This window comes from Scyliorhinus torazame, chromosome 10 (genome assembly GCF_047496885.1).
Source record: "Scyliorhinus torazame isolate Kashiwa2021f chromosome 10, sScyTor2.1, whole genome shotgun sequence".
Taxonomy (NCBI): domain Eukaryota; kingdom Metazoa; phylum Chordata; class Chondrichthyes; order Carcharhiniformes; family Scyliorhinidae; genus Scyliorhinus; species Scyliorhinus torazame.
In genome coordinates, this window is record NC_092716.1 from 116,931,317 (window position 1) to 116,949,715 (window position 18,399).

Here is an 18,399-nt window from a genome sequence, read left to right on the forward strand (position 1 = left end):
GCTCATAGAGCTGCTTTCAGATCATTGCACTGTTTCTGCAATTTCTCCACTTGCTGTTCTGTCTCTTGTTTACCAAGACCGCACGTTGCGTGTCCTGGTAGGCCTTATCATATTACGTCTGAAAACTGTTCAAATGCGCGAGAAAAGACTCTCTGTCCCTTGCTGCTAACTGCTCTTTTAAATCTCAATTCTCCTTCTCTACCTCACTCACGTCTACCTCACTACTTCTGCCTCTCTCCTCTATCTCTCTACGGAGCGTCCTAACGACCTCCTCTGTGCCTCGCAATTGTGCCAAACAGGACACAATTGCCATCGGCTTGCGATCTTTCCCTAAGCCCTTCTTGTGTATCTCTGACAGGTTCTCCCACCAAGTATGTCCTATACTCCCGGGTCCTGTTTCCTCATTATCTAGGAATTCACTCCAAAGGGGCCATCCTTTCCCTTTGAGATATTTCCTGATCTCATTTTCCCAAACAGGACACTGTTCTACTCTACTGGTCGCTGCGACCTCGAATTCCTGGGGGTTCATAAGGTGTTCCATTGCCTTTATTGCCATTTTCTCTATCTAGATTCTCCACTGAATTTGGAACAGGGGTGATGTAAACATGGGTACGGCTTATGCTAATTTCCGGCCTATTAAACTCTCGACAGTTTTACGCAACAAAATCTCTCAGGTTTGCCTTATATCCCTGTTAGTGCGCATGCATTAACATACTTCCGAATCTCAGAGGCTTGATCAGTACTGTTCTTACGCTTGTGGTTTTTCTGTTTCCAATTGGATTCTCAATTCAAATTTTGGGTTCTCTACGGAGTGGTTAGGCCACTTCTAAGTCGAGTCCCGTCAGATGTCGTTAGTAAATGTTGCTCTCTTTGGTGTTGTCTCTTAATTTAGCTCTGTTTAGCAAACTCTAAATTACGTTTGCTCAAGAGTCGCCTGGTATCTTTCGACACCGCCACAAGGTTCAGAACCAAATACTGATCACAGACTCGATACACCAGTTAGTAAGTTCAAAAGCAATGCTCATTTATTTACACACAGTCAAATCTACTCATGCATAAAATTTTACAAACGAAACTAACACTACTGCTAAAAGCCTATGCTTAGCTTCGGGTGCCCACTCAGTCAGAGGAACAATGGCCGTTGCTCGGTTCTGAGGCTGCTGGGGTGAGCTGTTTACAGGATAGCAATGAGGAGCGTCTATCTCGTAGCGTGTGTTGACTTGGAACTTGCTTGGTCTGGTGTAGCTGCTAGGCTGGTCTCTCTCTTTGATGAGAGCCAAGGCCAAAGAAGAAAGATTCTCTCTTGGGGAATACCTTTTATACGTAAAAGGGCTCCGCGTGCTTTTGGGCGGGCCTTGAACTTGGCCTCAATTAATTGGGCCTTTCCCAATCATTCGTATCGATCTTCCTCCAATAGAGGGGTGGGTTCCCTGGTTGCTGGGCGTGTCCTAGGTGGCCGTTGGTTTGCTTTGTTTGAGTCTCCTCTGGCGCCGGGGTGTCTGCCTTGACATTTTTTCTCTAAATGTTTCCCTTTTGTCCCCGGAGATGGCTCATTAATATGTAGATGGCTTAGCAGTTTCTGTCCTGTCTGAGAGCCAAGGCTCTAATCAATAGACAGACTTTGCACCTGCTTGTTTCTCAGTATTGTCCAATTTTCCCTGCATTCCTTGCAAGTGTCCATTTTGTAATTGGGACGTGGCCATCCCAGATGGCTACAGGTCCAGAATGGAGTTTTGTCAGATTGATAATTATTGTGTTCGACAAAGATATTCAGGGCGATTGAATGAAGGCATTTAGTTGCAATGAAGATTAGGTCGACCACAAAATAGTTGAACAGTGAAACATGTTCAAGGGGCTGAATGGCCTACTTCTGTTCTTTTGTACCGATGATTTAGGTGACTGATGTCTGACACACTCTTTGTGACAACCTACTACTTTATAAAGACCTATAGGGACAGAAAGCAGTGGAAGTAAAACGAGAATCACCATGGGTGAATTGATAATGATAAAGGTGGCACATGTTGTTCAAATACTGTGTCAGAAACAGCAAAACACTTTGAAGGTAATTTGGTTTAGAATTTTTCCAGTTTTACTGTTGTGCTGTTAATTCTTCATTGGTGCTCCTGCTGGCGTGAGCTGTCATCACATAAATGAGCGAGTTATATTGTTACCCCTGTTTGCAATGGTTCAGCCTCTGAGCTTCCTTCATTCTTACCTGGAGCTGTGATGTTCTGGGATGGAATTGGATTCCTTCAGCAGGTAGAATTTCACAACCACCATGATGGTTAAATATGTGGCTGCCAAAGTGCCCAGGATACTGAGGGAAGGAAGACAAATCAGAAAATGCTGAGGAAAGATTACGTGCAGGCACATACACTCACATTCACATTCTCACACACTCGCACACTTAGGCTCACACTCAGACGTACACGCACAGTCACACTCACATACATTCTCACACAACTCCTCATGCTCACACACATATTCACACTCTCGCACACATTCTCACACACATACATTCTTACATATTCTCACACATGCTCACACACATTTTTGCGCACACACTGTCATACATGTTGTGTTGTGTTACTGCGAGTAACGTGAAATGAAATGAAATGAAAATCGCTTATTGTCACAAGTAGGCTTCAAATGAAGTTACTGTGAAATGCCCCTCGTTGCCACATTCCGGCGCCTGTTCGGGGAGGCTGTTACGGGAATTGAACGTTGCGCCTGTGCTAAACAGCCCACATAAGCTGCTACTTGATGTAGGCCAGTGTTCTTCAAACCTTTTATCTGAGGACCCATTTTTACCAACCGGCCAACCTTCGGGACCCAACCCGGCCGTCCTTCGCGACCCACGCCGGCCGACCCTCACGACCCACGCCGGCCGACCTTCGCGACCCACCATTTTCTCTTACAGTTAATGCGAGAGGTGAGCCTGCTTGGTCCTCACGATCTCACTCCAATCAGGTTCACAAGAAGAAAGGGCTATGCGCATATCGGGTGAAGGATTCAGCTGGTTCCTTTGTGGCGTCTTCATCTTTGTGAGGACGGAAAATCCAACCTCGCACATGTAGGTCGTTGTGAAGGGCAAGAGCAGCAAAGTTCTTGTTTTACTCAGCTCCGGATACTCCTCAGAGATGCTATTCCAGAATGCTGACAGCCTCATCAACTTGTGCCGTGTTTTTAATATGCTGTCACAGCTGAGACGCATCAGCTCAATTTCTTCTTTTGGAGTCAGCTGCAAGTTAAGATCTGATTCTGGGGTCTCAAACTCAAAGGGATTTTTCACCCACCTCCTCTCTCTCAGAATCTTAAACTTCTCCTCTGGAAAGTAGCGACCAAAATTGTCGATCACGGCAGCCAGATGCAACTCAATAAGGCTTGCCAATCCATTTACAGTTTCCTTACTAATGCTGTTTTCTTCAATGTGTCGCAGCAGTGTGGGAAACATGTAGTAGTTTTGGCTTCGCACTCGCAATTGCCAAACTTTCAATATCTTTTGGAAAGCTTCGATTTCTTCAGAGTGCCGAAAGCAATCATCATCCTTCCCTTGCAATTTGAGGTTCAGTTCATTTAGAATTGAAAAGATGTCCGCAAGGTAAGACATTGCTAGCATCCGGGTTTCATCAGCAAACGAATCAGCCAGAGGGGACAATTTCTCAAGGCGGAAAGCGTGGATTTCGTACCTCAGTTCGTAAACTCTGAGTAGCACCCGACCCTTTGACAGCCAATGTACTTCTGTGTGGAACAATAAATGTGTGTGCTCAGCCCCATATTGGAACACAGAGTGTCAAAAAGCCTGGTATTGAGTGGGCTGCCTTTAATGAAATTCACAACTTTCACTATTCCTTTTAACACCACTTCAAGATTGGATGGAATTCCTTTCGATGCCAGTGCCTCACGGTGAATAAAACAATGATTCCAAACAATGTCCTGACCAGCTGCCTCCTTATTCCTTACTATAACTCCGCTGTTTTTCCCAGTCATGTTGGCTGCTCCATCGCTTGTGATTCCTCAGCAATTACCCCAGACGAGCCCGCACTTTCCAACCACAAAACGATTCAAAACTTCAAAGATTTCTGCGCCAGTCGTGTGGGTTTCTAAAGTCATGTAGCACAGCAAATCTTCAACAAATTCATTGTGCCAAACATACGTAACGTATACGAGCAAGGTTGCACAATCTGAAATGTCTGTACTTTCATCCAGTTGTATTGAGAATGCCTGCGCTGATTTTAAATGAGAAATGAGCTGGGCTCCTAAATTCTCAGCAATATCAGAAATTCGGCGAGCCACTGTGCTATCACTAAGTGGGATGCATTTCACTTTTTCAACAAACCTCTCATCTATGACCGTACACACTATATCTAATGCTGCAGGGAGAATTTATCTCTCTGCTATAGTGTGGGGCATTTTCTCTTGAGCTACACGGTAAGCTATCATGTAAGAGGCTAATTGTACTTTGTCGTTCAATGTAACATTTCTGCTGTGGACTTCAGCCGACGATTTAAGTTCTCGTTGCATTCTTTGAAAAAAATCAAGACGTTTGTCCTCGAACTCGCCATGAATTTTGAGGGTTTTAAACTTTCATTTGCCAGCACTTCCCTGCATATAACGCACATGGGCCTTGCATCCTGATTTGCATTGGCACAATTAATAAATCCATACCTTAAAAAATCGTCTTTATACTGCTTTGTGCCTGATTTCAATTTCTTCGTAATGGGCTGTTCACCAGAGGCCCCGGAGCTCACACCAGCACTGCTTTGTCCTGGTGAGGACCCTCCTGAACAGCTCACACCAACACTGCTTTGTCCTGCTGTGGACTTTTCTGAACAGCTCACACCAACACTGCTTTGTCCTGCTGTGGATTCTCCTGAGCCACTCTCTCCAGCAGGTTTAGTTGTGAGATCCTGGCCTGTTTGTGTCTCTGGTCCTCTCTTCTTTATAACAAAATGATTCATTTAAAATTTTACTGCCCTGTAGCTTGTTTGCTGCGAACAAAATGGAGGAATCACAATCGCGCCCAAAGCACGTGACGTCGACGTTCGGGGGGGCGTGACCTGCCCTCTGCCTCCCTTTAGGCAGGAAGATTAGGTAGATTAGGTAAAAAATCTTCTGTGTCTCTGCAGCAGCCGGCTTTTAATAACGCCGGCTGCAAGCAGCCTTCAAAATGGCCACAAACATATTTTTAAAAATCGTCCGCATTGCGCATGCGCGCCCGATCATTGGTGCGCATGCGCAATGCGGCTGATTTTTAAAAATACGTTCGTGGCCATTTTGAAGGCTGCTGCGGCTGATTCGCGTGATCGGGAGTGCCGCGAAGGATGGCTCCGTGATCCTCCCGACACCCGCCTGCGACACTCGCGCCCCCGAGTTTGAAGAACACTGATGTAGGCTCTGCTGAATTATGCTCCAGACTCGGAGATAAGTTTAACGTATTTATTGAGCTATTTACAATGCTCTGTAAATGAGTTCAACACTCTGCTAATCTGCTTCTCTGGTAACTCAGTCTATTCCGCTAACTATACATGCTTGCTCTTGACCACGTGCTAGGGTGTGATGTTGCTGTAATCAGCCCTGTCCTACTCTCTAGGTCTCTGATGGTGGAAGAGGCAGAGCCTGTGTGCCTTGTCCTTTTTATATGGGTCATGTAGTGCCCCCTTGTGGTAATGCCGCCTCTGGGTGTCCTGATTACCCATTGGTTGTGTCCTGTTCTAATGACCCATTGGTTGCGTGTCTGCATATCATGACATCTCTGGTGCTCCCTCTAGTGGTTACTTAGTTTTAGTGTATTTATATTAACCCCTTGTGTATGTACAGTGATGCATATCACTATATCCCCCCTTTATTCTTGTTACATGTTTTCTGTACTTTGTTAAAGAAAATTGTACAAACAGGTAGATAATTGATGACATGTACAAGTTGTGATGATATTGATGATTGTACAATACCAATTAATATTTATGAGTCCAAACTTTATGAATTTGTACGGTCGTGTGGCTTTGAAGTGGTGATGTTGATGTTGTCATTTCTTTGTGAACGTCGTCAGTGTTCTTGTGTTTAAGTAACCGAGAAGTCATCATGAGGTGTTCGAATGGTCGAATCACTTCGTTGTCTGATTGAGACTTTTTTTTCTATGCTTGTGGTAGCGATTCTGTATGCCATCTTTGTTGTCCTTGTTCATAGATTATCATAGAATGTACAGTGCAGAAGGAGGCCATTCGGCCCATCGAGTCTGCACTGGCTCTTGGAAAGAGCACCCTACCTAAGGTCCACACCTCCACCCTATCCCCATAACCCAGTAACCCCACCCAACACTAAGGGCAATTTTGGACTCTAAGGGCAATTTATCATGGCCAATCCACCTAACCTGCACATCTTTGGACTGTGGGAGGAAACCGTAGCACCCGGAGGAAACCCACGCACACACGGGGAGTTGGGCAGACTCCGCACAGACAGTGACCCAAGCTGGAATCGAACCTGGGACCCTGATGCTGTGAAGCAATTGTGCTATCCACAATGCTACCGGGCTGCCCTTCGTACTTGTGTTATCGTACTTTTTGTTTTTGTAGCGCTCAATGACTGTTCCATGTGGATAACTCGAGTCATTCTCAAAGTTATTTGTGTCAGTGTCCTTTGTGGTATCTGATGTTTCATTGAGTGTTTCTTCTTGAGGATAGTGTGAATGATCTGATGTTGCATTGATCTTTGTGACATCACTCCTTTGTGGTTGATGTGATTCCTCTTTGATTCCTTTGTGCTCCTTGTGTTATTTCTGGTTCACTTGAATCATCATTGATTTTTTGGTGCTCCTCTTTTGGAGTCATTTCAGGTTCACTTGAATCATCTTTGGTTTCTTGCTGCTCCTCTTCTGGAGTCAAAATCTTCAAGGTTTCATTTTGATTGTTGAGTGCTTCTGGTTTGGTCTACAAAATTATGAGAGGTATGGACAGGGTAGATAGCAACAAGCTTTTTCCAAGAGTGGGGGTGTCAATTACAAGGGGTCACGATTTCAAGGTGAGAGGGGGAAAGTTTAAGGGAGATGTGCGTGGAAAGTTTTTTACGCAGAGGGTGGTGGGTGCCTGGAACGCTTTGCCAGCGGAGGTGGTCGAGACGGGCATGATAGCATCATTTAAGATGCATCTAGACCGAAATATGAACGTGTGGGGAACAGAGGGAAGTAGATCCTTGGAAAATAGAAGACAGGTTTAGATAAAGGATCTGGATCAGCGCAGGCTGGGAGGGCCGAAGGGCCTGTTCCTGTGCTGTAATTTTCTTTGTTCTTTGTTCTTTGTACATACGAGCTGAGATCTGTCAGTCTCGCTGTGATCTTGCACGTCTTGTGTGGGAATTGTGATTTCTTCATCACTTGTCTCACATACAGTGGGTAGACATCCAGTGTCTTATTGTTGGTGAAATGAGCTGGGTCGACTTTCATAGTCTTTTTCTGGTGGCTCAAATAAGCTGGGTAGACTGTCATAGTCTTTTTGTCGTTCACGTGAGTTCAGGAGACTTTTATATCTGAGCAACCAGCAACAGACTAAGGTTGAGAGACCTTCATGGTCTTGTTCATGCATGGACTTCGCTATGGAGTCTTTCGTCGCTCTCTGTGTGGAGTCGGGGACTCTTCGTGGTGCGTGGACCACTGGTTCGGCGTCAGGCCGCAGCAGAATCCTATACTCGTACGGAAGTGTGCCCATCCCGTTGCAGACATCTGGGTACTGGGTCAGGATGTCGTCGATGCTGGGCTGAGGATCCAGATGAGACGGCATTGTGGTGTAGACCCGTCGTATGAGGTTCAGTTGCTTGCAGGCATGCGCACCTAGCAGGGACGCCCTATATGGTTTAACAATCTCGGAGCATAGGCGTGTCTGTATGTGTCGGTTGGACACTGTCAGGTGGCAGGACCCCAGTGCCTCAATTGCGTTGCCAGTGTAGTCCTGCAGTTTGCAGGCAGCTGGAAGGATCTTGGGAGCCTTCTTGATTCTCGTGAAGTCCAACTGCGAGATCAGGTTGGCGAAGGTACATGTGTGCAGTTTGAACTGGATGGGGCATTGGTTGAGATCCATCACTGCATTCCATTTGTCCTCGAAATCCACGGCAAGGATTGACGGGACTTGTGATGCATTCCATCCGTCCTCGAAGTCCACGGCAAGGATTGACAGGACTTGCGATGTGCCAGGTGTGACGTATTCGCACTTCGTGATGATGCCTACTCAGTATACGTTTTCCAGCTATTCAGCGTCTGGATCTGTAGCACTGCCTTGTTCCAGGGTGCTGCGGAGATTATTTTCAACTGCTGGTAGAAGTTCAGGTATTGTTCTGTCTTTCGAGGTGAAAGAATTGTGTTTTGTGGCTTTAAAACTCTTCTTTTTAATTTTCGGACATTTCCCCTTTAAGTGGACCGGTGCCTCTGACGTCATGACGCTCGTGACGTCATGCATAGAACTCAATTGCGCATGCGCACGCCGAGGTTCCTTTACTGTGCGTTCTTTTCGCAACTGCGCATGCACGGTTTCTCGCAACTGCGCATGCACAAAACACCGCTTTGCCGGTTTGGGTCTTTTAAGGAAGTGCTGCCACTCAAAACTGCCGTCTTCTTCCTCTTCAACCCTGCCTCTGCCTCGTGGTGACTATTCACGCCATTCTTACCTATCCGTGTCCACCTCGCAGTGGCTGTCGAATTTGTCCAGGATGGTCTGGTATTTTGTTATGTCCTGCCCTTCTGAGTATTGAAACGAGTTGAAGATCTCTATCGCATGTTCACCCGCGATGGTGAGTAGAAGAGCTATCTTCCGAGCATCGGCTGCGCCATTTAGGTCGGATGCTTCCATGTATAGTTGGAATTTCTGTTTGAACGAACGCCAGCTAGCACTGAGATTATCTATGGTCCTGAGTTGATGAGGAGCCTGAATCTGGTCCACCGTGCCTGGATTCGGTTGCCGGTTGTCTCTAACCTTGCTGAGTTGAACGAGGGAGATTGAGCAGTCACTCCTGTACCATGTTGTGTTATGTTACTGCGAGTATCATAAGCTGCTACTTGATGTAGACACTACTGAATTATGCTCGTGACTCGGAGATAAGTTTAACGTATTTATTGAGCTATTAACAATGCTCTATAAATGAGTTTGACACTCTGCTGATCTGCCTCTCTAGTAACTCAATCTATTCCGCTAACTATACAAGCTTGCTCTTGACCATGTGCTGGGGTGTGATGTTGCTGTAATCAACCTTGTCCTACTCTCCAGGCCTCTGATGGTGGCATAGCCTGTGTGCCTTGTCCTTTTTATATGGGTCATGTAGTGCCCCTTGTGGTAATACCACCTCTGGGTGTCCTGATTACCCATTGGTTGTGTCCTGTTCTAATGACCCATTGGTTGCGTCTCTGCATATCATGACATCTCTGGTGCTCCCTCTAGTGGTAACTTAGTTGTAGTGTATTTACATTAACCCCTTGTGTATGTACAGTGATGCATATCACTACAATACACATGCTGCCAGACATGCTCACACACATTCTCACACAGACACATGGCAGAAACTTACCAGAATTTGGCAAACTGTCAGACTCAATCTGAAAACTGGCCTGTAATTCCCCAGTTGCACAGACCATTTTTCTCTCCAAATATTGAGCTTCTTTGAAGAATTAGAAAAAGTGGACTGGATTCTCCGTTTCTGAGACTAAGGGCTGGCTTCTCTGATTTTGAGGCTATGTCCATGCATGTGTCTGGTATTCCTACCAAAAAGTTAGCGCTGCCCCTGCACCGATGCTCTGCCCGGTGGACGGCTAGCAGCCGCGCCACATAAAACCCCCGGCTTTCCCTGCAGGTACAGCCGTAGATTGCCGGGTCCGTGGCCGTACATGCACACGGCAGTGACCTGCAGCAGTCGCGACGTACAACTTGGCGGCAGCCGCACGTAGACCCGGCATGAGAGATACTGCCCCCCTGTTAACCCCCTCGCCACCTCTGGACCACCTCCACCAGTCTCCCCAGCCCCTGCTGAAGCCCCCCTGGCCAGCGGAACGCACCCCACCCCCCCGACACAGTCCGCAACCAGCAGGCAAGGTTGATGAAACCTCATACAACAAGTGATCCACGCTGTCGGGAAGTTGGCCCATTGGGGATGGAGCATCGGTGACATCCTGAGTCCGTCCCAGTGGCGTGCGGCGTACTCCCCCCGGGCCTGGCAGATGCCTCCCTGGCCAGCGGCACTATTGTTGCCGAAGTACGGCGATGTTGTACACTGTCCATATGGCATCTCTTTCCCTCAGCAGCCATCATGCCAGGTTCACGATTTTTGAAAGCACAAGTGAACCGTGCAGTCGGGAACTCGGCCCATTGGAGGTGGCGAATTCTGGGTGGGCTCACTAATGATATACAAACGGTGTTTAAAGTAAGTGCGGAGTGAAACGCATTGACGTCATTTTCGATGGAACGGAGAATCGCGATTTGGTGTCAAACGGCACCTCCTGCGATTTTCGTGGCGGAAGCTATTCTCCGCCTGATCGCACTTCCTGATTTTGGCTTCCGCTAACGGAGAATCGTGCCCTTTGTGCCTGGTTTACACTATCGTGCTGGCGTGGAGGGGCCTGATAGAGTCGGCAACTGGCTCCACAGAGGTCGGGGCGCCAATTTTAAACGATGCCCTGAGCAGCAATGCAGCCTATTGGCCCCCTGCCCTAATCATGGAGGTATTAGGACTCTCACCCCATCTCCCCACAATATTCATCTCCGGCATTCCCCTTCTCTCTTCGCCTTCTGCTCTCCCCCCACCACACATATATGAACACCCCCCTTGCCCTGAGGCTCCACTAGGGCCCTGGAACTGTCCCTGGCACAGGTTGACATTACCAGGTTGGCATGCACACATGCACTTATTCACGCACTCACTCACTCAAATGCACTCAGTCATACATGCAGTCACACACTCACACATGCACTCAGTCATTCACATTCACACACACACGCACTAACTCACACACACTCAGTCACACACTCACTCACACGCACTCAGTCTTACATGCACACACACATTCATACTCACATGCGCCCCCACACATGCACATATTGACAGACGCACACATTTTTTTTTTTGAAAATAATTTTTATTAAAGGTTTTCATAAAATATCAATAACAAAATGAGAAAGAAAAAAGAACCCAACAGTGTTAAGTACAAAACACAATCTAAAAAGGCAACCCCCCAAACCCCTCCCCCCTGTACCTAAATAATAAATTAACATTAACACCCCGACTTAAGACAACAGGTGTATGCACCTCCTCAGACCCTTCCAGTGTAAATAACATAAATAAAAATAAAGTAAACCCCCCCCCCCGCACCCCCCGAGCTGCTGCTGCCATTGACCAATGTCTATCGTTTTGCCAGAAAGTCTAAGAACGGTTGCCACCGCCTAAAGAACCCTTGTACCGACCCTCTCAAGGCGAATTTCACCCTCTCTAATTTAATGAACCCTGCCATATCGCTGAACCAGGATTCCACGCTTGGGGGCCTTGCATCTTTCCACTGAAGGAGAATCCTTCGCCGGGCTACCAGGGACGCAAAGGCCAGAATTCCGGCCTCTTCCGCCTCCTGCACTCCCGGCTCCTCTGCCACCCCAAATATTGCGAGCCCCCAGCCCGGTTTGACCCTGGATCCTATCACCCTCGACACTGTCCTCGCTACGCCCTTCCAAAATTCCTCCAGCGTTGGGCATGCCCAGAACATATGGGTGTGATTTGCTGGGCTCCCTGAGCACCTAACACACCTGTCCTCACCCCCAAAGAACCTGCTCATCCTTGTACTGTGTCCTGTACTGTGTGTGGCAGTAGCCGTGGGAATTCCACCACCTGCCGTCTGGCAAACGCCCTTACCTGTAAGTACCTGAAGGTGTTCCCCGGGAGGAGCCCGTACTTCTCCTACAGCTTACCCAAGCTCGCGAACTTCCCGTCCACAAACAGGTCCCCCAACTTCCGTATGCCTGCCCTGTGCCCCCCCGAAAACCCTCCACCTGTTCTTCCTGGGGCGAACCGGTGGTTCCCCCGTAATGGGGTCCACGCTGAGGCCCTAACTTTCCCCCTATGCCGCCTCCACTGCCCCCAAATTTTGAGGGCCGCCACCACCACCGGGCTCGTGGTATACCTCCTTGGAGGGAGCGGCAGCGGCGCCGTTGCCAGCGCCCTCAGACTCGTACCCACACAGGACGCCGTCTCCAGCCTCTTCCATGCAGCCCCCTCCCCCTCCATCACCCACTTGCGCACCATTGTCGCATTGGCGGCCCAGTAGTACCCACAGAGGTTGGGCAGCGCCAGCCCGCCCCTATCTCTACTCCGCTCCAGGAACACCCTTCTCACCCTCGGAGTCCCTCGCGCCCACACAAACCCCATTATACTCCTGTTAACCCGCCTGAAAAAAGCCTTCGGGATAAACACGGGGAGGCACTGGAACAGGAACAAAAATCTTGGGAGCATCGTCATTTTGATTGACTGCACCCTACCCGCCAGGGACAGCGGCAACGCGTCCCACCTCTTGAACTCCTCCTACATTTGCTCCACCAGCCTTGTAAAGTTAAGCCTATGCAGGGCCCCCCAGCTCCTGGCCACCTGGACCCCCAAATATCTGAAACTCATCTCCGCCCTTTTTAGTGGGAGCTCGCCAATCCCCCTCTCCTGGTCCCCTAGCTGAACTACGAACAGCTCGCTCTTCCCCACATTGAGCTTGTACCCCGAAAAGACCCCGAATTCCCTAAGCACCCACATTACCTCTGGCATTCCTCCCACCGGGTCCGCCACATACAGCAGCAGGTTGTCCACATAAAGCGACACCCTATGCTCCTCCCCATCCCGCACCAACCCCCTCCAGTTCCTCGACTCTCTCAGTGCCATAGCCAGGGGTTCAATCGCTAGTGCGAAGAGCAGGGGGGGACAGGGGACAACCCTGTCTCGTCCCTCGGTGCAACCGAAAGTACTCGGACCTCCTCCTATTTGTGGCCACACTCGCCATCGGGACCTCATACAACAGCCTAACCCACCTGACAAACCCCTCCCCAAACCCGAACCTCTTCAGCACCTCCCACAGGTACTCCCACTCTACCCTATCGAAGGCTTTCTCAGCGTCCATCGCCACCACTATCTCCGCCTCCCCCTCCCTCGCCGGCACCATGATAACGTTCAAAAGCCTCCGCACATTCGCGTTCAACTGTCTCCCCTTCACAAACCCCGCCTGGTCTTCATGGATGATCTGCGGCACACAATCCTCAATCCTCGTGGCTAAGACCTTCGCCAGCACCTTGGCATCTACATTTAGCAAGGAAATCGGTCTGTAAGACCCACATTGCAGGGGATCCTTGTCCCGCTTCAGGATCAAGGAGATCAGTGCCCGGGACATCGTCGGGGGAAAAGCCCCCCCCTCCCTTGCCTCATTGAAGGTCCTAACTAACAGCAGGCCCAACAGGTCCATATATTTTTTATAGAACTCGACCGGGAAACCATCCGGCCCCGGTGACTTTCCCGCCTGCATGCTTCCTATCCCTTTGATCAGCTCCTCCAGACCAATCGGGGACCCCAGTCCCGCCACCAGTCCCTCTTCCACCTTTGGAAACCTCAATTGGTCCAGGAAACGGCCCATCCCTCCCTCCTCCCGTGGGGGCTCGGATTGGTACAATTCCTCGTAGAAGTCCCTGAAGACCCCATTGATGCCAACCCCACTCCGCATCATGCTCCCTCCCCTGTCCTTAACTCTCCCGACCTCCTTACCTGCGTCCCGCTTCCGAAGCTGATGCGCCAGCATCCGGCTTGCCTTTTCCCCATACTCGTAGACCGCCCGCTGGGCCTTCCTCCACTGCACCTCCGCCTTCCTGGTGGTCACCAGGTCGAATTTGGCCTGGAGGCTGCGCCTCTTCCTCAACAATCCTTCCTCAGGTTCTTCCGCATACCTCCTGTCTACCCTCACCATCTCCCCCACCAGCCTCTCCCTCTCCCCCCGCTCCCTCCGCTCCTTGTGGGCCCTGATGGAGATCAGCTCCCCCCCTCACCACCGCCTTCAGTGCCTACCATACCATCCCGACTCGGACCTCCCCGTTGTTGTTGGCCTCCAAGTACCTCTCTATACTTCCTCGGACCCGCTCGCTCACCTCCTCGTCCGCCAACAGCCCCACCTCCAAGCGCCACAGCGGGCGCTGGTCCCTCTCCTCCCCCATCTCTAAGTCCACCCAATGCGGGGCGTGGTCCGAAATGGCTTTTGCCCAATACTCGGTATCTTCTACTCTCGCTATCAGCGCCCTACTCAAAATGAAAAAGTCGATTCGAGAATAAGCCTTATGGACATGTGAGAAGAATGAAAATTCCCTCGTCCCCGGCCTTGCAAATCTCCAAGCGTCCACCCCTCCCATTTGGTCCATAAATCCCCTCAACACTCTAGCCGCCGCCGGCTTCCTACCCGTCCTAGACCTGGAGCGATCCAGTGCAGGATCCAACACCGTGTTAAAGTCTCCCCCCATTATCAGGCCCCCCACTTCCAAGTCTGGGATCCGACCCAACATACGCCGCATAAAACCCTCATCGTCCCAGTTCGGAGCATACACATTGACCAGTACCACCCTCTCTCCCTGCAACTTACCACTTACCATTATGTACCTACCGCCATTATCTGCCACAATGCTCGACGCCTCGAATAACACCTTCTTTCCCACCAAGATCGCCACCCCTCGATTTTTGGCATCTAGCCCCGAGTGAAACACCTGACCAACCCACCCTTTCCTCAGTCTTACCTGGTCTGCCACCTTCAGGTGTGTCTCCTGGAGCATAACCACATCCGCCTTGAGCCCCTTCAGGTGCGCGAACACGCGGGCCCGCTTAACCGGCCCATTCAGTCCCCTTACATTCCAGGTTATCAGCCGGATCAGGGGGCTACCCCCCCCCCCTCCCCCGCCGACTAGCCATGACCCCTCCTCGGCCAGCCACGCGCCCGCACCCCACACCCAGCCCGTTCCCCACAGCGGCATACCCCCGTCTCGACCCACCCCACTCGCTCCAGCTCCTCCTTGATCTTTGCAGCAGCAACTCGATTCCCCCCTCCACCCCCCCTCCCCCGCCCCCCCCGGCTAGGACCCATCCTAGCTGGTTTACTCCCCCCATTGCACTTCCGCAAGTCAGCTGACTCCTGCTGACCCCGGCCATTCTCGCCTCCCCTTCGACTCCTCCCATTGTGTGGCACACCCTCCTCTCCCGCTCACCATTCACAGGCTCTCCCCCTCCGTTCTAAGCGCGGGAAACAATCCTCGCTTCCACGCCCCGGTCCCGCCCCCCCCCCCCAGTCTTCGGCGCGGGACAAAATCCCGCGCTCTCCACCTACCAGGCCCCACCACCAACCAAAACAGTGCCCAACCCGCCCCATCCACCCTCCCCAACCCGAAAGAGAAAAACAGAGAAAAAGAAACCCAAAACAATGCAAAGGTCCCCCCCCCCGAACCAAAAATAGGCATAACATATCCACCGCAGTCCCCAATCGCACATCCCGACCCTCATCTGTGTCCAGCTTCTCGGCCTGAACAAAGGCCCACGCCTCCTCCGGAGACTCAAAATAATGGTGCCGGTCCTTGTAGGTAACCCACAGTCGCGCCGGCTGCAACATGCCAAACTTCACCCCCTTCCTGTGCAGCACCGCCTTCGCTCGATTGTACCCGGCCCTCCTCTTCGCCACCTCCGCACTCCAGTCCTGATATATCCGAACCTCCGCGTTCTCCCACCTGCTGCTCCTCTCCTTCTTGGCCCACCTGAGCACACACTCCCGATCGACGAACCGATGGAACTGCACCAGCACTGCCCGCGGAGGCTTGTTAGCCTTGGGCCTCCTCGCCAACACTCTATGGGCCCCTTCCAGCTCCAGGGGCCCCTGGAAGGACCCCGCTCCCATCAGCGAGTTTAACATGGTGACCACATAGGCCCCCATTTCCGGCCCCTCCATCCCCTCCGGGAGGCCCAGAATCCGCAGATTCCTCCGCCTCGACCGATTCTCCATCTCCTCGAACCGCTCCTGCCATTTCTTGTGGAGCGCCTCGTGCGCCTCCACCTTTACCGCCAGGACTAAGATCTCGTCCTCATTGTCAGAGATCTTTTGTTGAGCCTCTCGGATCGCCACCCCCTGGGCCGTCTGTGTCTCCAGCAGCTTATCAATAGAAGCCTTCATCGGCTCTAGCAGTTCCGTTTTAATCACTCTGAGGCAGCGCTGGATACCCTCCTGTTGCTCCTCCGCCCACTGCCTCCATGCTGCCTGGTCTCCGCCCACCGCCATTTTGTCCTTCTTCCCTCCCTTCTTCTGGTCCACCACCACCTTTTTTGTCACCTCGCTCCTAGTTAAAGCCATATACTGATGGGGAGGTATTATTAACTCCTTCCCACACCGGGAAACGTAGAAAAGGTGCCCTTGGGGGCCCTGAAAAGAGCCCAAAAGTCTCGAGAGGGAATCCTTTTGGCAGTGTTCGCTTCACCAATCTGCCCCAAAATGTCTGTGGAAACTCCTGAAAAAGGTCTAAGAGTCCGTTCCAGACGGGAGCTGCCGAATGCGTGACCTACTCCTCCATGGCCGCCACCGGAAGCCTCGTCCCCGCTTCTTCAGTGGCCTTAGTGAGATCTTTTCACAGTTGTTCCCTCTGCTGTTAGAATTCACTTTTGATAAAGGCCCTCAGGTCAGTTTGCAGCTTTAAGCTTGCCCTTCCCCCGCCTGCATGCTGGAAGAGGCCCTGTTCATCCTGTTGCAGCCAAATCTTTTACTGTTTCTGCCGGGTCTGGTAGCCAAAAGACATTACATTCCTGGGGGACACTGTCAGGGGAATGCTGCAGTCTTCTTACCACACCGGGAAATGTCAAACAAATGCCGTGGGGGCCCTGTAAAAGAGCCCAAAAGTCCGTTCCAAGCGGGAGTTACCGAATATGCGACCTAGCTCTGCATAGCCGCACCCGGAAGTCTCGACAGACGCACACATTGACACACGCACACATTGACACATGCACACATTGACACATATACACATTGACACACGCACTCACCCTTGCACACATTTACACCCGCACTCACACACCCACTCTCACTCACACAAGCACACATACTCACATTCACACCCACATTCACACCCACACATGCACAATCTCACACTCACATGCACTCATACTCACACTTTCTCATACTCACCCACACACTCACACACGCACACATGCAAACACACTGACACTCACACACTCTTCCAGACACTCCCACTCTCATACTCACACACCCACACACACTCTCATACTCACACACACACTCTCATACTCACACACACACACACACTCTCATACTCACACACACACACACACTCTCATACTCACACACACACTCTCATACTCACACACACACACACACTCTCATACTCACACACACACTCCCACATACTCACATTCACACACATTTTCTCATACTCACCCACACACTCACACACACACATGCAAACACACTGACACTCACACACTCTTCCAGACACTCCCACTCTCATACTCACCCACCCACACACACACTCCCACATACTTTCTCAGATGAACATATTCACACACTCTCACACATACACTCTCTCACTCACACACTCTCTCACTCATACACTCTTTCACTCACACATTCACTCTCTCACACACACACCCATGCTCACACACACCCACGCTGTCTCATTCACACACATTGGCACATACTCACACATTCACACACACACACTCAAACACACATTGACATACACACTCACACTCTTGTATTCACTTACACACCCTCATACACACACTTGCACTTTCACACACACACACACTAGCACTCTCACACACTCTCTCACACACACTCGCACTCTCACACACACATACACTCACGTGCACTCTCACACCCTCAGACACTCATGTACACTTTCACACACACACTTTCACACCAATGCCCGCATTCACACCCACTCACACATTGACACATACATTGACACAAACACTCTACACATTCACACCCACACATGCACCCACACACAGTCTAACAAAATCACACTCTTACACACTCACAAGTACACTCGCACTGTGACTCCCACACTCGCAGACACAGACATTGCGCGCAATTACAAACACGCATACACTCTTCACACCAGCTTAGCTGAGTTTTTTTGTATTCATATCCATTTGGCACAGATAGACGCATTTATAACCGTTCTCCTGGGTAATTTGGACATTTTTAGTGTGCCCGACATTGATTTCTGGGAAGCAGCTTTCTATCATCAGTGTATTTTACAACATTGGTCCAGTTTGTGGGCTCTCAAGGTTTCTGTGTTTCGATTTTCCGGATGCAATCCAAATGCTTATTAGTTACTGATTACCCATTTTCTGCTTTCTATCTCTTCCAACAGT

At 50.3% G+C, this 18,399-nt stretch overlaps 1 protein-coding gene across 1 annotated transcript in view; it reads right to left on the reverse strand.

Moving 5' to 3' along the window:
- slc38a8a (solute carrier family 38 member 8a) overlaps nucleotides 1–18,399 on the reverse strand; it is a 192,407-nt gene that overhangs the window by 52,045 nt on the left and 121,963 nt on the right. Inside the window, exon 4 of the mRNA XM_072518660.1 lies at nucleotides 2,216–2,317. Coding sequence (XP_072374761.1) covers nucleotides 2,216–2,317 — 102 coding nt within the window. The remainder of the gene's footprint in view (nucleotides 1–2,215; nucleotides 2,318–18,399) is intronic.